A 21,865-nucleotide genomic window follows, 5' to 3' on the forward strand; every position below is an offset into this window, starting at 1 on the left:
CTTCTCAAGTTTAGTGTTTGGATGTATTGGTGTTCCCATTGGTTTGGAATTTTCTAGGCCAAATCTCTTGATTAGTTCTTTTGCATACTTTCCTTGGTGAATGAAAGTGCCACTAGGAGTTTGTTTAATTTGGAGGCCAAGAAAGAATGTTAGCTCTCCCATTAAACTCATTTCAAACTCACTAGTCGTGAGTTTTCCAAATTCTTCACACAAGGACTTATTGGCCGACCCAAACACAATGTCATCCACATAAACTTGAACTAGGAGAATATCATCATTAGATGCTTTAATAAATAAAGTAGTGTCGGTGGTACCCCTTTGAAATTGATTTTCCAACAAGAAGGCACTAAGCCTTTCATACCAAGCTCTTAGAGCTTGTCTAAGGCCATAAAGAGCCTTTGAAAGTTTGAAAACATGGTTTGAAAATTCTTTATCTTCAAAACCGGGGAGTTGTGCCACAAACACCTCTCTATCAATAAAGCCATTAAGGAAAACACATTTGACATCTATTTGAAACATTTTAAAACCCTTATGGGCACCATAGGCAAGAAGCAACCTAATTGCTTCCATTCTTACTACCGGAGCAAAAGATTCATCAAAATCTATACCCTCTTCTTGATCGTAACCTTGGGTCACTAATCTAGCCTTGTTACGAACAACTTTTCCATCCTCACCTAATTTATTTTTGAAAACCCATTTAGTACCCGTTACCTTCTTACTATCTGGATGGGGTACTAGTGTCCAAACCTTATTCTTGTCAAATTGAGCAAGCTCTTCTTGCATGGCTTTGACCCATGATGGATCTTCAAGAGCTTGTTTTACATTGTTGGGCTCCATTTGTGATAAGAGGGCAAAATTGCTTGGTTCGAATTGCTTTTTGGTTGAGGATCTTGTTGTTACACCTTGAGAGGGATCACCAATGATAAAGTGATGAGGGTAACCCCTCATGGACTTCCATTCTCTTGGCTTCCGGCGTGATGTTAAACTTTGATGAACTTCAGTGGGTTGTTCTATTTCAGATTCTCTTGCTGGCTCAGGAGACAAAATGAAAATGTCTCCTCCATTCTGACGAGACAAAAATGGACGGACAAATTCTTCATTTTGAGCAGACTTGGGATTTTCTTCATTGGTTTCCTTGTTGACAGCATCTTCACAATCTGTATCATCTTCTATCACAGCACTGGGAATTGAATTAGAATCACAAAAAGAGACATGTATGGATTCCTCTATGGTCCTATGTTCTTTGAGGTAAATTCTATAAGCCTTGCTAGTGGTTGAATATCCAACAAACATCCCCTCAGAATTTTGGATCAAATTTACCAAGGTTTTCTTTGTTGTTAAGTATAAAGCATTTGCATAAAAATACATGGAAATACTTAACATTAGGAAGGGTTCCTTTCCATAGCTCATAAGGAGTTTTCTTCAACCCTTTTCTAAAAATGGTCCTATTCAAAATGTAACAAGCTGTATTTACAGCTTCAACCTATAGAAATTTTGGAATCTCATTTTCACATAGCATGGCCCTAGTCATCTCTTAAAGGCTTATATTCCTTCTCTCAACCACCCCATTTTGTTGAGGGGTTCTAGGGCATGAAAAGTTATAAGCAATTCCAAAATCATCACAGAATTTTTCAAAGTCTTGGTTTTCAAATTCTTTTCCGTGATCACTTCTCAAGTGGGCAATCTTTAAATCCTTTTCATTTTGAATTCTTTTACAAAGGGTTGAGAAAGCATGGAAAGCATTATTTTTATGAGCAAGAAAAAGTACCCAACCGAATCTAGAGTAATCATCCACCAACCACCACCACTAGACCATAGTGTTTACCTCCTAAACTTTGGGTTCTTGTTGGACAAAAAAGATCAATGTGTAACATCTCTAATGGCCTTTTGGTTGAAATTCTATCTTTTGGTTTAAAAGAGGATTTTACTTGTTTACCTAATTGGCAAGCATCACAAGTAAGATCCTTATCAAATTTGATATTTGGAATTCCTCTAACCAAATTTTTCTTGACTTGCTTAGAAATTTGGTACATGTTAGCATGACCCAATTTTTTTATGCCATAGCCATTTTTCAGATTCAAGAGAGGTAAAACATGTCACTTTTTTATCTTTCAAGTCCTCAAGAGTCAATTCATACACATTATTGCACCTCTTAGCTTCAAACAATATATCCCCAATTTTTTCACAAATAACTAAGCACACAAACTTTCTAAAAATAACTTCATATCCTAGATCACACAATTGGCTTACACTAAGTAAATTATATTTCAAACCATTTACAAGAAGAACATAATTTACACAAGATGAGAAACTTTTACCAACTTTTCCAATGACCACTATTTTTCCTTTACCATCATCACCGAAAGTGACAAACCCTCCATCATACTCATCAAGTTTTATGAAGAAGGTTGTCTTTCTGGTCATATGCCTAGAGCATCCGCTGTCCATGTACCACATGTTGTCTTTCCGCTTGGATGCTAGGCATACCTACAAAATAAGCTCAAGTGACCTTATGTATCCAAATCTTCTTGGATCCTTTCACGTTAAACCATCTCCTATGTCCCAATCCATTATAATCGAAAACAACTTTGTAAACTTTATCACCAATCATCCTTTCACAAAAGAAGCATTGAATGGGAAAGTGACTATTTCGGTTACATAGTCTACAAAATCTTGGAGTTGCTGTTTTGTTAAAGCTTGTTGGGTTTTGAAACCTTGTATCATTAGAAGATGAGGCAATGTTTTCAAAATAAGGTTTCTCAACAGATTTGAAGAAACCCAAGCCAACTTTATCATAAAGAGATTTTTTGCTAGCCAAGATTTGGTTTAGATTTTCAGAACTTTGAGTGAACTTGGCTAGGTCTTCTTTAAGCTTATTGATCTCTTTAAGCAACTCTTCATTTCTTTTAAAACAGTCTACATATGCAACAACAGAATGATCACTTTCACAGATTTTAAGTTGGGCTTTCAACTGCTTGTTTTCTTCAACAAGTTCAACAGCAGCTTCAGCCTCCCTTAATTTATCTTTGAGAAAACCATTTTCTGCTTTAAGAATGGTGATTTGTTGTTCAAGATCTTGGTTATCAAGTAGGAAGCATCTAATTTTTTCAGAAAGGTGATCTATCATAAGATGAAGAGCTTCAGTGTCAGGGTTATGAATGACTACCTGTTCAACGTGGTCAGCCATAAGACATGGTTGGGACTTGGTTTCTGATTCTTCATCATCCTCTGAATTATTTTCCAAGTCCTCCCAAGAAGCCACCAGACCTTTCTTCTTTCCTTTCTTTGGTTTCTCCTCTTTCTTCAACTTAGGGCAATCTGATTTGAAATGCCCAGTTTCTTTATAGTTGTAACATATCACCTTGTTGAGATCTTTCCTTTGTTTCCTAGAGCTGCTTCCCTTGCTTCTCTCTTTGAACTTCACCATTTTTCTGAATTTTTTGGCAAACAACACAAATTCATTTTTAGAGGAATTATCACTGGATTCATCATCCAGGAGGTTAGTAACAGATGTAAAAGCAATTCTTTTCTTTTTTGAATCCTTTTTCAAATAAGTATTTTCGAAAGCAAGTAAGTTTCCTCTCAAGTCATCATATGTCATGGAATCTAGACCACTACTCTCAGATATAATTAATGCTTTTGTTTTCCACTCTTTAGTAAGACATCTTAGAACTCTCCTCACAAGCACAGAATCAGGATACGTAATTTCCATAGCATCCAAGCCAACAATGATGATGTTGAATCTTTCAAACATTTCATCTATTGATTCTCTTTCCTTCATTGAGAACATTTCATATTCTCTGTTCAGCATGTCTATCCTGGTCTTCTTTACTATGGTGGTTCCTTCATGAGTGATTTGAAGTTTGTCCCAGATTTTCTTTGCCGTTGTGCATCGTGATACCCGTCAGTATTCCTCGAAGCTGATAGCACAGTTGAGCAAGTATACAGCTTTGGCATTGAGCTCCACCTTTTTGTCTTCTTCGGTCCAGCTTGCTTCGGGTTTAAGAGAGATTACTCCTTCAGTACTTGTGGTGGTTGGAAATTGGAGACCTTCCAAGATAATCTTCCAGAGTCTGTAGTCCACTACTTGCACAAAGATCTTCATTCTCTCCTTCCAATAGGTATAATTTTTCCCATTGAAAAGAGGAGGTCTGTTGCTTGATTGTCCTTCTGTCAAGTTATAAGACACCAAGTTTGAGCCACTGTTTTCTACAATCTAGATCTTTTTTCCAAGTTGCAAAGCTTGATCTCTTTGAGACTAAGCTCTGATACCAATTGATGGTTTATTAGTGGCTAAAATAAGGGGGGTTGAATCTTAGCCACTGATAAACAATCAGAAGCATATCTGAATTCTTAGCTAGAGCTCTCCAGCCACTAGAGCCGCTATCGGTAAAATTTCATTGTGCATATTTTTGGAACTTGTGCTGAAATACGATGGTTGTTAATTAACTTCGTTACCAGTGACTTGTATACACTAAATTTTAATACATGTTCAACTTATATAAGTTTTATTTTATTTAATTAATTGTATTATCAATTCATTTGATTCTGCAGGTTCAAAATGCTGTTTAGTATCTGAAGAACCAGGTAGAAGAACTAGTACTTTATTGTTTCTTGCTCTCAACTTCCCTTCCCATTTATTCTTCCAACAAAGTTTCTCCTGTCATGGGTTTATCCAAGCTCTTCTTCCAACTGCTGATATTGTCATATTGATTTGTTACTTTCCAGGGCGCTAGTTGTCAATTCTTCCTGTGGAGCCCAAACTCAGCAAAATGCTCATTCTGGGCGCTATCTTCAACTGTTTGGATCCCATAATGACTGTTGTTGCTGGTCTTAGTGTAAGGGATCCATTTCTGATGCCGGCTGACAAGAAGGATGTAAGTCACCATGACTATCGTTTTCCCTTGACATTGGATGTAAATCTTGCTAGAAAAATAGTGGATTTATCATTTTTTATGTTATCATGTGATGACATCACTTGTTTTTTGGAATATTAATATTGGAACTAAAGTTTAACAATATCATCTGATTAAGTATGTTGGACCTATCAAGTATCAAGCATGCTCTCTGGTAGAGCATATTAATGTTGAGAAAAATGGCTTCTATTGATTCCTTTTTAGCGCTCAAATATTATCACTAATTTATCAAGTAGGATTAAAATAATCAATATGCTATGTGTGAGGCAGAAAAGGCTTAACTTTGTATTTAGTTGTTTTATATGCATGTTTCATACAGCTTGCAGAGTCTGCTAAGGCCCAGTTTTCTGCTCGTGACTATAGTGATCATCTTGCACTTGTCCGAGCTTATGAGGGTTGGAAAGAGGCTGAAGCTCAGCAAGCTGGCTACGAGTACTGTTGGCAAAATTTTCTTTCTTCTCAAACACTTAGGGCCATTGACTCCCTTCGAAAGCAATTCTGTTACTTGCTTAAAGATATTGGGTTGGTTGATCACAATTCTGAGACCTACAGTAGATGGAGTCATGAGGAGCATCTTGTCCGAGCAGTCATCTGTGCGGGTTTGTTTCCTGGAGTATCATCTGTTGTGGTAATCTCTTGTTTATGCTAATTCTACTTCCGTTTCCAATTTTCACTCTTCTTTTTCCCCCTCTTTTCATGTGTGTCAGTGTTTACTTTGGTACATCCATATGCGTCAGTGTATGTATTGTACTGCTCCAACATCTGCAGAATCCATTTTCTAATTCTACTAATGGTATTTTCATTAAAAAAACATGCCTGAGTGACACACACATACACAAGCAGGAGGCGTATGTGCTTCCTTACAATTGTGCTCCCTTTAGTTTGTACTCAGTTTTCCTGTTGATATGGGCAATTTGTGGTGAGCATATGATTCTTTTGACAGGATGGTCACCTAAAAATGTTGGGAGGTTATTTGGAATTTTTCATGAAACCTGAATTAGCTAACACTTACTTGCGGTTGAAGGGGGAGCTGGAGGAACTGATACAGAAAAAAGTATGTTCAATCCATTTGATCATAGTTTTTATTTTATTCCCGTACATCTCAAATTCTTCCAGCCATTATTCATTTGTGTAAAGACTTATTCTTCATTCAATTTTCAGTCTCTCCAAGTCCATGACATACTTATAATTTACTTTATGCTTTGCATGTTTTGCCAGCTTCTGAATCGCATGACGAGCTTCTTTCAGCTGTTAGATTGGTGATATCTGAGGACCACTGTGATGGCAGATTCATATTTGGTCGCCGGGCCACACCTGCACCCAAAGTAAAAGAGGCAACAAACTCCAAAAGTAGTGCTGGAGTAGAGGCTGAGAATTTTAAAAACCAGCTTCAGACATTACTTAACAGGGCTGGACATGAAGTGCCAACTTACAAAACAAGGCAACTGAAGAACAACCAATTCCGTTCCACCATCAATTTTTAATGGCTTGGATTTTGTTGGCCAGCCTTGCAGCAACAAGAAACAATCAGAAAAATCTGCTGCCGCTGAGGCTCTTCTATGGCTGAAAGGTGATATGCATTCTTCACACGATGTTGCCAGCCATATGTCTGTGCTTTTGAAAAAGAGCAACAAGAAAGATAAGAAAACTTCATCAAAACGTGCTAAATGGAGCTGACTCGAATCTACAAGATCTCTATCTTGGATAGATCATTTTTACGTGGTTTTTCACCGAGGAAGAACATGTTCATTTTCAAGGCACTGGTTTCATCTTTCCAGTCACAATTTCGACAGTAAGTGTATGGAGCTACTAATGGTGAGGGAACTAGAATCTAAATGTTACAAATCTGAGCCCTTGTGCCCTTTTTTAAGATCTGGGAGTCCTTGTTCTTGTAAAGGGTGATTCCATCCAGAATCTACCGAGTTTCAAAGCAAAACGGAAAACAGCTCTAGATTGGGAGGCTGAGCAGTTACCGTTCAGACTAAGGACACTAATCTATGCTGATCATGCATTCTTCCAATTCATTGTTTTTGATGTGGAAGTTGGAAGGCATATGTATCCACTATTCTTTAAAGTATATTGTAGCTGCTTAGGAAACAGGTTTACATTAATCAAGTTAGCCGATCATCCATTTGAATGAAATGTAGTATATGTATTAAGGGACTTGGTACACCTACAAACGATCTTTTACTTATAATTCCTTTCGTCTTTATATTGAAAGTAGCAGTGAAGTGAGAAATGTAAAGGGAAAATGCAATTCTTATACCATATTATTAATATAATGACTAATGAGGTGGCATTGGTGTTTACTTTTGGATGAAGAACAAATAAAGAAAAAGGTAATCTCAGAGAGTATTATTATACATTAATTATTTTTAAACCATTCCATAAATAAAGAAAAATAGATTAATAAGCAATTAGTCTATAGTTTCTTAAACCAAAGCTTAGTATCATCGCAGAAGCAGACTAACATTACGTTGAACTAATATGAATTTTTAATCGTATATTATGAGCACTAATGTTAAAATAATTACGTCATTATGTCCACATTTTAGTTCAAAGCTGGTGTTGCTATCCTTGTGGTGCACAAAATAAATGTGTAAATAAATGTGCACAAACCTATTGAGATCTAGCATTGTTCCAAATACAGAGACTTGAATCTTTCCCATCCAAGTTTCCCAATAGATGGGGGGTGCTTTATGATCATGTGATCTTGTGGATATTGCTGAATAAGAGTGCTTTCTTCCACACTTATCTTGTAATCCAAGTACTTTAGTCCCATATCCTTTGAGGGCAATTCAAAGTCATATTTAGCAAGCCATTCGAAACCAAACTACTTGTATCAAAACTGCATTCTCAGGAAGGAAAACAATGTTAGTGAGGCCAGCTCCATGAACTCCCAATAGCACATCACAAGAATTCACCACATTTGCAAAGCTTGACATGCTTCCACCAGCTTCCATTACGATCGCCTCGAATCCCATGCTTCTAGCCATCTTTGCTATTTCAGCTGTGTTAGTGAATGATCTTGTTCTTCTTCTTGAAAGAATCAAAAGCCTTGGCTGCTGCTTCTTATTCTTATTATTCTCATCTTCACCCTCCTCTCTCAATTAGATTGCATTAACTCTCTTCACTGAACAAGAGTCTCTCAGAAAACTCCTGAAGTCTTTCATGGAATAGGAGTACTTTTGAGGGTCAATGCTTAGTTCTTTTGGATACCTTTTGAGACCAACATTCACACCTGTGAAGCAGTGAACTTGGTCAACTTTGTCAATGTTCAAGACCTCATAATTGGACAGCTTACTGAGAATTGCTTGGTACTTAGAAATCCACCAAGGACGCATTTCGGACACAACAAATTTAACTTGTCCATTGAATTGTCTAGAAGTCAGAAACAGTGGGATGATGATGTCTGTGAATTCATGGAAGTGTTTGCCAATATAGCCTGAAGTAGAGAATATCACAGCTGGAATGCTGTGATGTTGTGTGCACTATGGGAATTTCATGCCATCTTTCACTGCCTTTATTGACCATTCTCTTACACACTTACACACCTCGTTGCTTCTGCATCGTCCTTTCGCGCATAAGGCCTTATGGTCCATGAGGAGTTTTCTGTCAAGATTGTTGTTTCAGGTCTCACAATGTAAACAGAGGGAGGATTTTCTGCGGTTCAATTGCAAGAATGATTAGCAGAGTAACCCGGACCGATTTAGCTTCCGATTTACCAATTTTACGGTAGAACCGGCCAGACCGATCCAGATTTGATAACCATGCGTAAAAGTTGTTTCTCACCTTCCCTTTATTCATGCGTGAAAGTTGCTTCCCACCTTCCCTATAACTCATGCGTGTAACATGATTCTACCATCTCTTCTTTCTTTTTATTTTCTCTCTTCAACAATAAAACCCAAAACGAAAGGATATCTTTTTTAATTTCCCATAAATTTCTCACAAACTTCTTGTCTCTAAATCTAGTGTAAAAATTAATCCATGGAGGGAGAACAGGATAATAATACCGGTATCTCTGGTGAACCTCGCGTGTCCCATGAAAACAAGTTAAGAACAATACTTAAAGAAATAAAAAAACAACTATATTTGGCAGCACCTTTAATTATGGTGCATTTTCTTAATTTTGCCATCGAACTTATTTCAATAATGTTCGTTGGTCATGTAAGCGTGTTGACTCTCTCCGGCGTTTCCATGGCCATTTCCTTTACTTCTGTCACTGGCATTGGTTTAGTGGTTAGTTCTTTTTACTTTCATCTCTTAATACTCTTTTTACGATTTCAACAATCGAATTTTTCTCTTCTTTTTTCGTTTATAATTTGGATTTGATAAAGAATTTGTTAAAAAATATTTAACACCAATCAGATCTGGTTACACCCCTCCATGGCATGAAAACTAGAAGCAAATTAATTCATTGCCAACTGTTCCTATTAAATCAACTAACTTTGTGTTCAACTCCTTGTTGGTTTCATATAATGACAGATGGGAATTGCAAGTACGTTGGAAACTTTGTGTGGCCAATCATATGGAGCCGGACAGCATCAGATGTTAGGCATACACACTCAAAGAGCCATGCTTGTTCTTACCATTCTTTGCGTACCCATCTCTATTGTTTGGGCAAATACAAAATCCATTTTGATTTTATTTGGCCAGGATCACGAAATCTCCACAGAAGCAGGAAGATATGCTAAGTTAATCATTCCATACCTTTTTGCTTCTAGTGTTCTTCAGTGTCAGACTAGATTTCTACAGACACAGAACATTGGAGTTCCAATGATGCTCAGCTCTGGAGTAGCTACTACACTGCATGCTGCTTTGTGTTGGGCGTTAGTGTTCAAAGCTGGCTTAGGGAGTACTGGAGCTGCCTTATCAAATTGTATATCGTATTGGGTGAATGTGTTGATACTTGCCTTATACATAAAATTTTCTTCAAGATGTTCAGAAACTTGGACTGGATTTTCATTAGAGGCATTCCATAACATTCCTTCTTTTTTGAAACTTGCTATTCTTTCTTCTATTATGGTTTGGTAAGTTTCTACTAACTGTTGCTTTCCCCACCGTTACATTGTTCGAGATCCTCTACTAATGAGCTTTTGTTTGGTTCTCATTGTGCTGAACAGCTTGGAAATGTGGTCGTTTGAATTGATGGTTCTCCTAGGTGGTCGTCTTCCAAATCCAAAGTTGCAAACATCAGTGCTTTCTATTTGGTTAGTTCTCACAATTCTTAGCTACCAGCACTTTACATGTTATAGTGGATATTATTATTTGCACCGATCTAATAATAATTATTGTTGGAAATTTCAGTGTGAACACAGCATCAACTATTTGGATGATCCCGTTGGGATTAAGTGGAGCTATAAGGTAATTTAATTACTACTGTATGCTTATGAACATTTAGAATTTTGTGACAAATGTCGAAATCAAGTAAACGGTTGCAATTGCATAATTGTTTGTTTGTGTTGCAGCACTCGTGTATCAAACGAACTTGGGGCTGGTAATCCTTGGCCTGCACGTTTGGCAGTACGTGTAGTGTTAGTAGCAACCATTATTGAGGGTATCCTAGTTGCAACACTGATGATACTGTTACGCAATGTTTGGGGCCATGTTTATAGTAATGACGTACAAGTGGTTAGACACGTGGGACTCATGCTGCCAATTCTTGCAGCATCCAATTTCTTGGACGGACTGCAGGGTGTTCTTTCAGGAATTGTTAGAGGATGTAAAAAGCAGAAAATGGGTGCTTTTATTAACTTAGGTTCATATTACGTAGTTGGAGTTCCGTCCGCTATTGTATTGGCTTTCGTTTTGCATCTTGAAACAAAGGTATGTAAAATACCAAACTGAAATCTATTATTATTTGCGGAGTGTCTTAATTATTTAGGTACTGTGCAGGGACTCTGGTTTGGAATCATATGTGCCTTTGTTGTTCAAGTACTTAGTCTGATGATCATAACTCTTCGTATTGATTGGGAGAAAGAGGTGTCTACATTTTTTTTTCTTTTTGCTTTTTCTTTGAACTTTTAATTTTGCTTATTAGTTACTGATACGATTAAATTTGTTTTTTTTAGGCAAACATAACTGCGGGAAGAGTTAATAATTCAGGACAGACAAGTACTGAAAGAGTTAATAATTTTTTTTTGGTGACTGAAAGAGTTAATAATTTAGTGACATCTAATGTATCCTAGCTGAATCAAAACTTAACTTAATTGATTCAATTTAAATAGAGTTATTTTAGGATATATATATGTAAGATAATTTATTTTAGAATATTTATATAATATTAATTTTTATTTGATTTGCTTATATGATTTATCCTTTAATTTTTTATTATATAAAATATTAAAATTTAAAAATAATAAAAATATAAAAAAAAACTTAAAATAATTGTAATTATTTTAAGTTTTAAAATTTAAAATTAATTTTTATAATCTTCATCTTATTGATAGCTATGCTATAGAAAGTTTAGTACCGTTTTTTTTTAATAACAATCTTTTCAGCAACTTTTATATTATTAGGTATTTTCTATGGTGGTCAAAATTTATTGGTGGCCAAGGTGGCTAATGTTGTTAGACCAATAAGGAATAGACATTTGATGGGGATAATATTTGTTAACTCTGGTTATAACATTCTTAATGAGTGGCAATTGAGTAAAGTCCGTTAGGAATACACGTAACGTAAGCATATGGAGAGGGTTTCTTACTTAGGATCTCATCTTTCCAGTTTACTTTCAGGGACGAAGTCGTTTTTTTTTTTAAATAAATAAAAAATAGGTATAAACCGCATTCGATCATTTCAATTTGGGATTTTTTATTTAAATAAATAAAATAATATAATATTTATATATATAGATATGTTTATAAGAATAATATTTTTTATTATTTATTTTGTTTGCGTAAAAAATGTGATATTTATTAATATATTTTAACCTATAAATTATAAAAATCTTTACATGTATTTCGTTTACTCACGATTATGCTTTCTATCAATTTAATTTTTTTTTCATTCTAATTATTCGGCTAAAATTATTATAATATGAATTAGATCGGTTTATATTATTCTAACATTTTTTAATTTAATTTTTTCGTGTACATAGGAATAAAAAAGAAAGAACAACGAAAAAACATGACACGTGGAGTAATTCACATTGAATAATTTACCTTTAATAGTTATTAATATAGATTACAAAACATTGAGTAGTTATTGATTACGCGAATAAATTCACATTTTTTAAATTTGAATGAGTTATTATTTAAATTCAAAAATTTAGATTTTATCTCGTTTATATTTTATCATTGATTAACATTTTGGAATACTATTTAAATACATGTATTAAAATTTGGGCGAGATATTTAAAATATTTTGAAATGTAAAATTTAAAATTGGATTAAATTTAAAAATAAAAATTAAATCAATATAATTTAAATAATAATAAATTATAAATTTAGCTAATACGCGTTTTTATGACATAAGTTAAGATTATTATTAGTATAATTTTTTAAATATTCTATTTTAATTGAAGCACATCAATTGTATTGAAAATCAAACTTAATTTAAATCAGTAAATTACACAACACAATTTTTGTCATCAGTCAATTATAGAACAAAGAATAAGTTCCATTTTAATTTTAGTATATAAAAAACATTTTTCAATTGAAGTCCTTCGTTAAGAACTACAGTTCTTTGTTTGCAAGCTACTAATGGTGAGGGAACTACTATATAAATGACAGTAAGTGTATGGAGCTACTAATGGTGAGGGAACTAGAATTTAAATGTTACAAATCTGAGCCCTTGTGCCCTTTTTTAAGATCTGGGAGTCCTTGTTCTTGTAAAGGGTGATTCCATCCAGAATCTACCGAGTTTCAAAGCAAAACGGAAAACAGCTCTAGATTGGGAGGCTGAGCAGTTACCGTTCAGACTAAGGACACTAATCTATGCTGATCATGCATTCTTCCAATTCATTGTTTTTGATGTGGAAGTTGGAAGGCATATCTATCCACTATTCTTTAAAGTATATTGTAGCTGCTTAGGAAACAGGTTTACATTAATCAAGTTAGCCGATCATCCATTTGAATGAAATGTAGTATATGTATTAAGGGACTTGGTACACCTACAAACGATCTTTTACTTATAATTCCTTTCGTCTTTATATTGAAAGATGTAGTAGTGAAGTGAGAAATGTAAAGGGAAAATACAATTCTTATATCATATAACTAGTGCATCGACCCGTGCCATGTACGGGGATGGTACAAAAATAATAAAAAAATATTAGATATATCATATATGTTAATTAAAATTGAAAGGCATAAAATTAGTATTTAATTATTTTAAATAATGAAAAACTATTAACTAATATATATATAATTAATTTTTACAATATATAAATTATTTTTTTATAATAATTTAATTAAAATAATTTTATAATGGTAAATAAACTATTAAAAATAAAAAAATACTAAAATCTTAAACGTATCTTATATTGTCCTCAGCTAATTTATTTTTGTTTTAAGTTCCAAGATTTAGTTTCAAAATTTGTATAACCTAAATTCTATTATTAAATACAAAAAGAATAAATTTTATAGTGATGTAAATTATTCCTTCATTTTTAAAATTTTTAACAATAGAATGATCAATCTGTATATAAAATATACATTAAAAAAATAAGTCTTCTAACTATTATTTAAGATATAGTATTCAAATCAACTAAAAAAAATTCAACATCATCACTCAACTTTTAGAACTGACCATTTTGTCTCTAAAATCGTTAATATTAAGCGCCCTGTTTTGCTCGACATTATGTCATTTTCCTTACTAAATCACGTTCTCGTAACATTCAACTCATTGATTTTCCTTTCAAAACTGGTTTAATCTCAATCTTTTTTAATTTGGCTCTGACTTTTCTATCACGTTTGACCACAACAAATAGATCCTGAAATATATGCCTAAGGCTAATTATTTTGTGCTTCAAAAACTGCAGTTTACATGTTTTTTGGCTTTTATCCATTCAATTATATTCTTATTATCTAACACCAACTTCAAATAGTCAATTCTGACATGTACAACATTTACCAATAAATTTGCAGTATATTTTTATTAATTTTTTTTGTACCATATTTTCCATCATGTACACTACTTTCAATTTTATTTTAGACTATTTATCTTTATTAACATGATCCTTTTAACACCTAATAGTGCAAAATATCCAAATCCAAACATGAAGCAACATACTATTTCATTGAAATCATCCATAATAATTATTGTTGGGAGGCAAAAATAAAAAGTGTAGTGAAAAAAAAAAGTAAAATAAAGAGGAAAATTTTATTTTATATGCCAAAAAAAATACTAAATAATGGAAAGAAAAAGAAATCAAAATTGAATAACAATAATTAATAATAATAAAGAAATTAAGTTTTTAAGCTTAAATCAGTTGTAAAATTTTAATGACCCTATTATCTTCTAAAACTCTCTTTCATCTATAGGAATCACTACATACTTTAAATCCACTGGTGCTCCCTTAATTGAACAAAGTATAAAATCAATCATTGCATTAACACAAAAAATTAAAATAAAACAAAATAATTATTATAAGATAAAGATACATTACTCGAAATTAATCCTATTTTTTATTTTCTGAGTACAATTCAAAATATACCTAATCCCAAATTAACAAAACTAAACTCAAACTCAACTACATCCATAGTTTAAATTCGAGGGCTAAACAATCTTAAATGTTTTAGCCAATAAATCAAATATTAATAAAAAAATCTGAAAATAGAAAAAATAAATAAAAATAAGGGGTGATGGCTTAAAAGATTCTACAATAGTTTTCTGAAAGGAGAAAAAGAAAAAGATTAGAACCAACAATGATATAAAGTACCATTCAAATTGCAATAAATCTAGACAAAGCAAAAGAAATCAAAATATCAAATTTAGAAAATGAATACATGAATGCCTGAATCATATGTATTTAGCTAATGGTTGTAGCAACCAAAAACATGTAACAAACATATAAGCCAAATTGAGGACAAATTAAGAAAAAAAAAATATATGCTATAGCAACGCAGATTCAGAATAGATAAAAAGTAACAAAGCGTATTCAAGAGAGAGTAACGAAAAATATACTATTAACAACAAAGAATTAATATTTTCGAAAAAAAAAGATACTTTCATAAAGTCAAATAGTTAGTCGGAATATAAAATGGAAAAGTACTAACATATAAGAAATGATACTTGGTGCAATAAAGCTATATAAATCAGCCAAATAACTTCAACTTGTGATAGAATCATCTGCACTTTTCAAAAATTTGGGAAAAACTGAATTAAAAGATAAGAGAAAAAAGGCTAAAAGCCTAAGACTAATGCTAAAACTGTATTTGGATGAAACACTTCTAATCTTCAAACTCAACAAAAATGAGTAACATACTAAAAAATATGTTTTAATTTTAGCAACGTTTTTAATTTTTTGCCAAAGTTGCATAAACATCATAGCATATACCAATTAATTTACTATATTATATATATATAACGTAACACACTTTCATGTGTGTGCAGAATGGGAATGCAGTATTGGACGATGAAACAGATCAAAAGGGAATGGTAGATTATGCATGGGACGTGAATAAATTGCTGTAACCAAGTTAAATACTGCATGTTGACATTCATTTTCATGTAGCTCACTGGTCTCAAATTCTCATAGTTTTCAAATTTTATTGACTAACATTAGTTTTGAATGTGGAATCACCAAAAGAAGCCATTTAGATAAAGAAAAAATTAGTAAAATTGTGTGTTGAGACAAAATGAGTTAGAGTCATTCTCCTATATCACATTACACAGAGAGCATTTTGAATAGGGCTGCACACGGATCGGATCGGATCGGATCGGATATAGCCTAAAATTCTATCCGATCCGCACTGCACTCATCGGATCGGATCGGATCGGATACGATATCCGCATTTTTTTTAGGCCGGATCCGATCTAATCATGTAGATCGGATCGGATCGGATATCGGGTATATCCGCATAAATTAAAAAAAAAAAACTATTTTAAGATTTTATTTGGCTGTTTTTACAAAAAAAAAATCCAGAAAATTTATTTTTTATCTGTTTAAGCCTATTTACTCATAAAATATTATCAATAATAGTTCTCTTGAATAACAAAAACAAAATAATAACACAAGATTTAAGTTTAATTATTCTAAGTTGAAGTACAACATAAAAAAATTAAAAATAAAATATCATAAAATTCATAAAATAACACACTAAAATTCATATCACATTAGGGTTTACTTTCTTAAACTATGCTATTTATATGTGATATGCGGATATGCGGACTTGCGAATCGGATCCGCGGATATCACTGCCGAATCCGCAATCCGATCCGATCCGATGGTTCTGCGGATCGGATAATATCCGCAAAATTCGGATCAAATGCGGATAATTATCGCGGATATGCGGATATTATCCAATCCATGTGCAGCCCTAATTTTGAAAGTGAGCCATCCCAAAAATATTCATTTTTAAATGAAGTTTAACATGGTAAACCAAATAGGCATGCAAATGAAGTACCTCATAACAGCAATGGATATGAAGTTCCTTTAAATTCCTACAGCCAATAGGTATACCAAATATAGCACCATCCCCAAGGCTTGAGTAATCTTCCTGTTGAAGAGTTTATAGGAACTTGCATCCTTCTCCATCCTGAAGAAGACCAACATCAATAATTCTTTGATAGTAAAATAATGCCAACTCAATAAGACGTCTGCCGATAGAAAGCTGAGCTTAGCACCACAAACGATAAATAAACAGAGAAACACACATAGCAAGCAATGAAAAACTTGACCAAATGTAAATATAAAGAGGCCAAACATGTGTCCCATGCTTCCTTATGTTGCCTATTTATTGAATGGTTAATTCATTCCTTATTTTACATACATACTGGCAAGATCCTTCCATGGATTCTAGTCCCAAACCTCGAATGTTGTGGCATCCATTGACTTCAAGATGTGCAAGTTCCTTGCATCCGGTAGCAATTGCTTCCAAACCCTTGTGACTTAATATTAGATTTCTTAACTTCTTGCATCCATTACCAATAGCAAACAAACCCCTGAAATTAACCATTATTCAAAGAAAGGATATCACTAACTAAAGCAGAAAAAAATGATAGAATTCTTGACAGAATCCAAAATTTAACAATCGGAAATGTGAGGAACGATTGTGCAATTGCATGCAACACTTAAGGGTCATGCAAATGGAGCTAAATAAACAATACAACTAAGCTTATCTCACTAAATGTGCTTGAATAGTATCAAAGCAGTATCAACATTATAAATAACATGTTAAATCATATAATGATTGGTTGCATGATAATAGTTGAAAGACACAAAGCATCATATGGTACATGCAACATGGTTAATAATTTAATAAAAAATAGCAGCATTCGTTTACATATATGGTGCATTCTTTCTAATTTACAATCCTCGGGATCTGATCATTCTTGCTTATATTTTCATTCTTGACTATCTGGTTAAAAACAAAACCAGAAAACTTATTGTCTCCACTTCCTTTATATTTTCCATTAGAGTAATAACTAAGAATGCAAGTCAGAACATAGGGTAGAAAAGGAACATTCCAAAATTCTAAAGAGAAATGATATATTAGCAATACAAAATTTATGTCAAAGAGATACATCTTGTAATGATGATAGCAGTGACTGCATATTGGTTTTTTGTTTTCCTGCAGCTCATCTCTTTATCTGAACATCCATACAATCACTTAGGTTCTCTGCCAAATCAAAATCAAGTCTCACAAAAAAAATTATCATCAACTACAAACCCAATCAATTAGTGAGACTTTAAGTAATAAGCCAAACTGAAAGTGTGACCCATAAATCTTACAATGACAAAAATAAAATACCTATAAAATACATAATAAATCATCAATAGTTTACTTCATTAGCAAGCTTCAAATACGATATACCCTTGTAAAAATTTCAGATTCATCATTCATCTAATGCATTTGGTCCCTAAAATTTTAAACACATTATATAAAACTAAGAGACATGAATCATAAGATAGTACTTACAATAACAACAACAACAATAATAATAATATTAATTTCATTTTATTTACCCAAAAAAAGAAAGATTAAATATAACTAAGTGCTAGTATCCATGTAAAAAGTAGCTTCACGTGAGTAATTTTGTATTAACGATTGATGATTATCTTTGGCTCTTTTGGAGCTTATAAGAACAAAAGGAACTCCCATTTTGAAGCAGAAGTGAGGTAGGCGTTGTGCATACAAAAGCAATTATACACAAAAATGCATTACGAACCATAAAGCTATCACAAATACTAACTGATGAGTGACTTCAACATCCATTCACGCTTGAAAATGTAATGCAAACCAAAAGGTAGACCACCGGAGAAACCCTCAACTCTACCCTTCCAATCACTCAAAACCCGTGACTCATTGCCCTAACGTAGTGGAGGATGCCGCAAAGAGCAAGAAAACTAAGGAAACCTTAGCAGGGGCATTCCTTGCAACTTGCAAGGTCTAACTGCATCTTCTGCAATCGAAAGAGGAAAATTTGCAACGTTGAGGAACATATTGGAAAGAAAAAAACGAAGAAGAAATTAGAGTATTACCTAGTAAGGTAGAGCATCAGAGAACTGCTCGAGGCGAAGGTACATCTCACCAAGGGATTGGCAGGTAGGGAGCAAGTCATTTCCCAGCAAGTATTTTAGCAGAACTTCGTAATCGATTCGGATTCAGAGCCATTTGAAGGCTTCGACGTATCTCTTCTGTTCCTGTGAATGTCGCCAATGACGTTGACCCAACGCACCTCCTTGCGGCGATTATCTGAGCCCTAGCGCTCCGGTATGCACTTCCTTCAGCTCTGAGTCCTGGAACGGCATCACTAAATGACTCAGAAAGGTTGTCCGGTGATAAAGATATCTGAGACGATGAAGAATAAGAAAAGAACAGAAAAATAGAATCAGATAAAGAAGAAAAGAACCCTTCATTCTCTTGCTCATATGCTATTCCTTGATCTATTGACGACCCTGAAAAGATGCCAGCACACATTATTAAGCACAAAGCAAGATGTTAGATATGGCATGAAATTAAAGAGGGATCATTGAAATATAGATTCAAAAAAATAGAATACAAAAAATGAGGTGAAAATCGGTAACATACCGTCGCTGGTAGGAGAAGGAGCAGTGGGTGGCTTCTGGGTTTGAATAGAAGTTTGAGAAGGAAAAGGCGACAATGAGAGTGGCAAGCATGGGTTTGAATAGAAGTTTGAAAAGGAAAGGGCGACAATGAGAGTGGCAAGCATGATATCTGAAGAAGAAGAGAGAAACAGAAATAGATAATGGAAAAAAAACTGAAGAAGATGAAAAAGATAGAAGTGGTGAAATTGAAGAAGAAGAAAGAGGAGCCGAAGAGAAAAATAAAAACAAAAACAAAAATAATTGATGGAATATTATTCTTTTCTAATTTTTAACTTTGAATTCAAACTTTGAAATATGAAATTTAGGGCAATGTTAATGTTAAATAATGACATTATGTACATGAATGATAAATCTATGAGAGAGAATATGGCAAGAAGGGTATAAACGCCGGCACAAACGCCGTCGAACCTGTCTCTGCATCTGCCTCCTCCTTGGTTGCATACCTTGACCCATTCCACAATTTGCTTTAGCATGCATGACCATCATCACATCCTCCCCCTTATTCACCACCGTGATAAACTCCACGGTGACCAGTCAGACCCATGCTGCCTTATACTCCTCCACCATCATAGTCGACGTCGCCACCGCTTTTACCTTCGTAACCCTTATCACCACCGCTGCCGTCCCTTCCACCGCGACGACTTCCCTGAAGGTTGGAGCCGTCGGGTACAATGACAGCAACTGCCTTCAAACTCTATAATCTCCACCTTCAGGGGAGATTAGGAACAAAAAGAACTGAAGAAGAAGAAGAAGAAACCGAAAAATAATATCAGTGAACGGAGATACGAACTGAAGAGGAAGAGGAACCAAATATGATGATGAAAAAGAAGGAGAAAGAAAAATAGCAATTGAGACTAGAGGGAGAATGCAAATGATGGGTATGAATATCTTTTTCAATTTTGATTCTGAATTCAAAATTCAAAAATTGAATTTTTGTGCCCAATTGTTGTATTGTGGCAAGTGACAACAATGACACGGGATGGGAGAGATGAGGTTCATGTAAGAGGAAGGAATGATTGAAAATGAATCTGGAGCATGCCATGTTGGATTTTCACTACCGAAAAAACCTTGTTTTAAAGGATAGGATAGGATAGGATTATAGGATAGGATAGGATGAGGTGGCATTGGTGTTTACTTTTGGATGAAGAACAAATAAAGAAAAAGATAAATCTCAGAGAGTATTATTATACATCTAATACAATTCTTCTAATAGAGGGTTTCAAGTTAGTGGAATTTCACGCTGTCAATGCTCTCAGCTATGGAGGTACTATTTATGATATGTCCATTGTTAGAAATAAGAGACCAAACTAAAGAAAGTGTTTTGTGTATATTCAGTCTGATGAAAAGTACAATATACAAGGGGTATTTATAGGTGCTAAATGAATCAAAGTAATAAAGGCATAGAATCCTATAATTAATATACAGATATGCTATATAAATATAAACAATACTAATTGATCTAAATTGATTCTAATGATTCTCTAACATCCCCCCTCAAACTCAAGTGGGAGCTAAGGATACCCGCTTGAGTTTGGATAACAAAGTCTGAAAACGAGTCGGGTGATGAGCTTTCGTGAAGATATCAGTAGTCTGATCCAGTGTTCCAATAGTAATGAGACGAACAGCATAAATAAGGATACGTTGCCGAACAAAGTGACAATCAATTTCAATGTGTTTGGTGCGTTCATGAAACACATCATTATGTGCAATCTGAATAGCACTGCGATTATCACAAAAAATATCAGTAGGAGACGATTGAGGAGCACCCAGATCTTCGAGAAGCCAATGAACCGAGATAACCTTAGCAGTGGTGTCAGCGAGGGCACGGTATTCAGCTTCTGTGCTTGAGCGAACAGTGAACGTTTTCTTCTTAGCACGCCAAGAAATGAGAATGTCGCCAAGAAACAAACAGTAACCAGTAGTAGAATAACGATCAGTGGGATCACCAGCCCAATTAGCATTGGAGTAAGCCTAAAGAGACAAAGAGGAATGGGCAAAAAAATAAAGGCCATGAAATATAGTGCCTTTGATGTAGCGAAGAATGTGAAGAACTGCCGCATAGTGAGTAGTACGAGGAGCTGACAAGAACTGGCTAAGTACATGAACCGGATAGGCGATGTCTGGTCGGGTGACAGTCAAGTAGACGAGACCCCCAACTAACTGTCGATAGAGAGTCGGATTATCCAAAATAGTGCCATCCATAGGGGTAAATCGAACATTAGGCTCAAGAGGAGTAGACTCAGTGTGACTATCTGTAATCCTAACACGAGCAAGAAGATCTGAAGCATACTTAGCCTATGATAGATAGATGCCATCATCGGTGGAGATGACCTCGAGACCAAGAAAATAGCTGAGAGAACCAAGATCTTTCATCTCAAAGGTATGGTGAAGTGAGGCATTGAGATCAGAGATACCATCAACATCATCTCTAATAATGATCATGTCATCAACATACAAAAGTAGAAGAACAACTCCACGTTCTCTTTTACGAATGAAGAGGGCATTCTCATGAGGGCTAGAAGTAAAACCAAGACTACATATGGTAGTGCTAAACTTGTCAAACCATTCACGAGGAGCTTGCTTAAGTCCATAAAGTGCCTTGCGAAGGAGACAAAACTTACTAGCAGGACAAGGATATCCCGGAGGTGGTCTCATATAGACTCTCTTTTTCAAACCCCATTAAGAAATGCATTCTTCACATCCATCTTACTGAGAGACC

General features: G+C 34.4%; 2 protein-coding genes, 1 long non-coding RNA gene and 1 pseudogene across 3 annotated transcripts; 2 read left to right on the forward strand and 2 right to left on the reverse strand.

Annotated features, from left to right (window-relative positions):
• The first annotated feature begins 4,444 nt into the window (after positions 1–4,444).
• Positions 4,445–7,147, forward strand: LOC107638226 (DExH-box ATP-dependent RNA helicase DExH3). The gene is made up of 5 exons (XM_016341385.3): positions 4,445–4,587; positions 4,729–4,877; positions 5,236–5,544; positions 5,860–5,970; positions 6,135–7,147. Exons 2-5 carry the CDS (start codon positions 4,773–4,775, stop codon positions 6,177–6,179), a joined length of 570 nt encoding a protein of 189 aa, XP_016196871.1. The 5' UTR covers positions 4,445–4,587; positions 4,729–4,772; the 3' UTR covers positions 6,180–7,147.
• Positions 7,148–7,545: 398 nt separating this feature from the next.
• On the reverse strand, positions 7,546–8,759 carry LOC148566464 (alpha-1,3-arabinosyltransferase XAT3 pseudogene; annotated as a pseudogene).
• Positions 8,760–8,879: 120 nt separating this feature from the next.
• LOC107635782 (protein DETOXIFICATION 16-like) lies at positions 8,880–11,104 on the forward strand. Its single transcript, XM_088485308.1, has 7 exons — positions 8,880–9,155; positions 9,402–9,946; positions 10,040–10,126; positions 10,224–10,280; positions 10,385–10,742; positions 10,812–10,898; positions 10,988–11,104. Exons 1-7 carry the CDS (start codon positions 8,904–8,906, stop codon positions 11,102–11,104), a joined length of 1,503 nt encoding a protein of 500 aa, XP_088341434.1. The 5' UTR covers positions 8,880–8,903.
• A 5,631-nt stretch (positions 11,105–16,735) lies between these two features.
• Positions 16,736–19,370, reverse strand: LOC148566465 (uncharacterized). Its single transcript, XR_015880774.1, has 5 exons — positions 19,109–19,370; positions 18,930–18,975; positions 18,559–18,816; positions 17,601–18,479; positions 16,736–17,018 (listed from the first exon to the last, which is right to left on the reverse strand). It is a non-coding gene; the product is annotated as an uncharacterized LOC148566465 (long non-coding RNA).
• Between the last annotated feature and the right edge of the window lie 2,495 nt (positions 19,371–21,865).

This window comes from Arachis ipaensis, chromosome B4 (genome assembly GCF_059453495.1).
Source record: "Arachis ipaensis isolate K30076 ecotype BB chromosome B4, ASM5945349v1, whole genome shotgun sequence".
Lineage (NCBI taxonomy): Eukaryota > Viridiplantae > Streptophyta > Magnoliopsida > Fabales > Fabaceae > Arachis > Arachis ipaensis.

Coding starts and splice junctions, on each gene's coding strand:
- LOC107635782 (XM_088485308.1), top strand. CDS start 8,904: ATGGAGGGAGAACAGGATAATAATACCGGTATCTCTGGTGAACCTCGC. Junction 10,127..10,223: donor ACATCAGTGCTTTCTATTTG/GTTAGTTCTCAC, acceptor TGGAAATTTCAG/TGTGAACACAGCATCAACTA. Junction 10,899..10,987: donor GTATTGATTGGGAGAAAGAG/GTGTCTACATTT, acceptor TGTTTTTTTTAG/GCAAACATAACTGCGGGAAG.
- LOC107638226 (XM_016341385.3), top strand. CDS start 4,773: ATGCTCATTCTGGGCGCTATCTTCAACTGTTTGGATCCCATAATGACT. Junction 5,545..5,859: donor CTGGAGTATCATCTGTTGTG/GTAATCTCTTGT, acceptor TTCTTTTGACAG/GATGGTCACCTAAAAATGTT. Junction 5,971..6,134: donor AGGAACTGATACAGAAAAAA/GTATGTTCAATC, acceptor ATGTTTTGCCAG/CTTCTGAATCGCATGACGAG.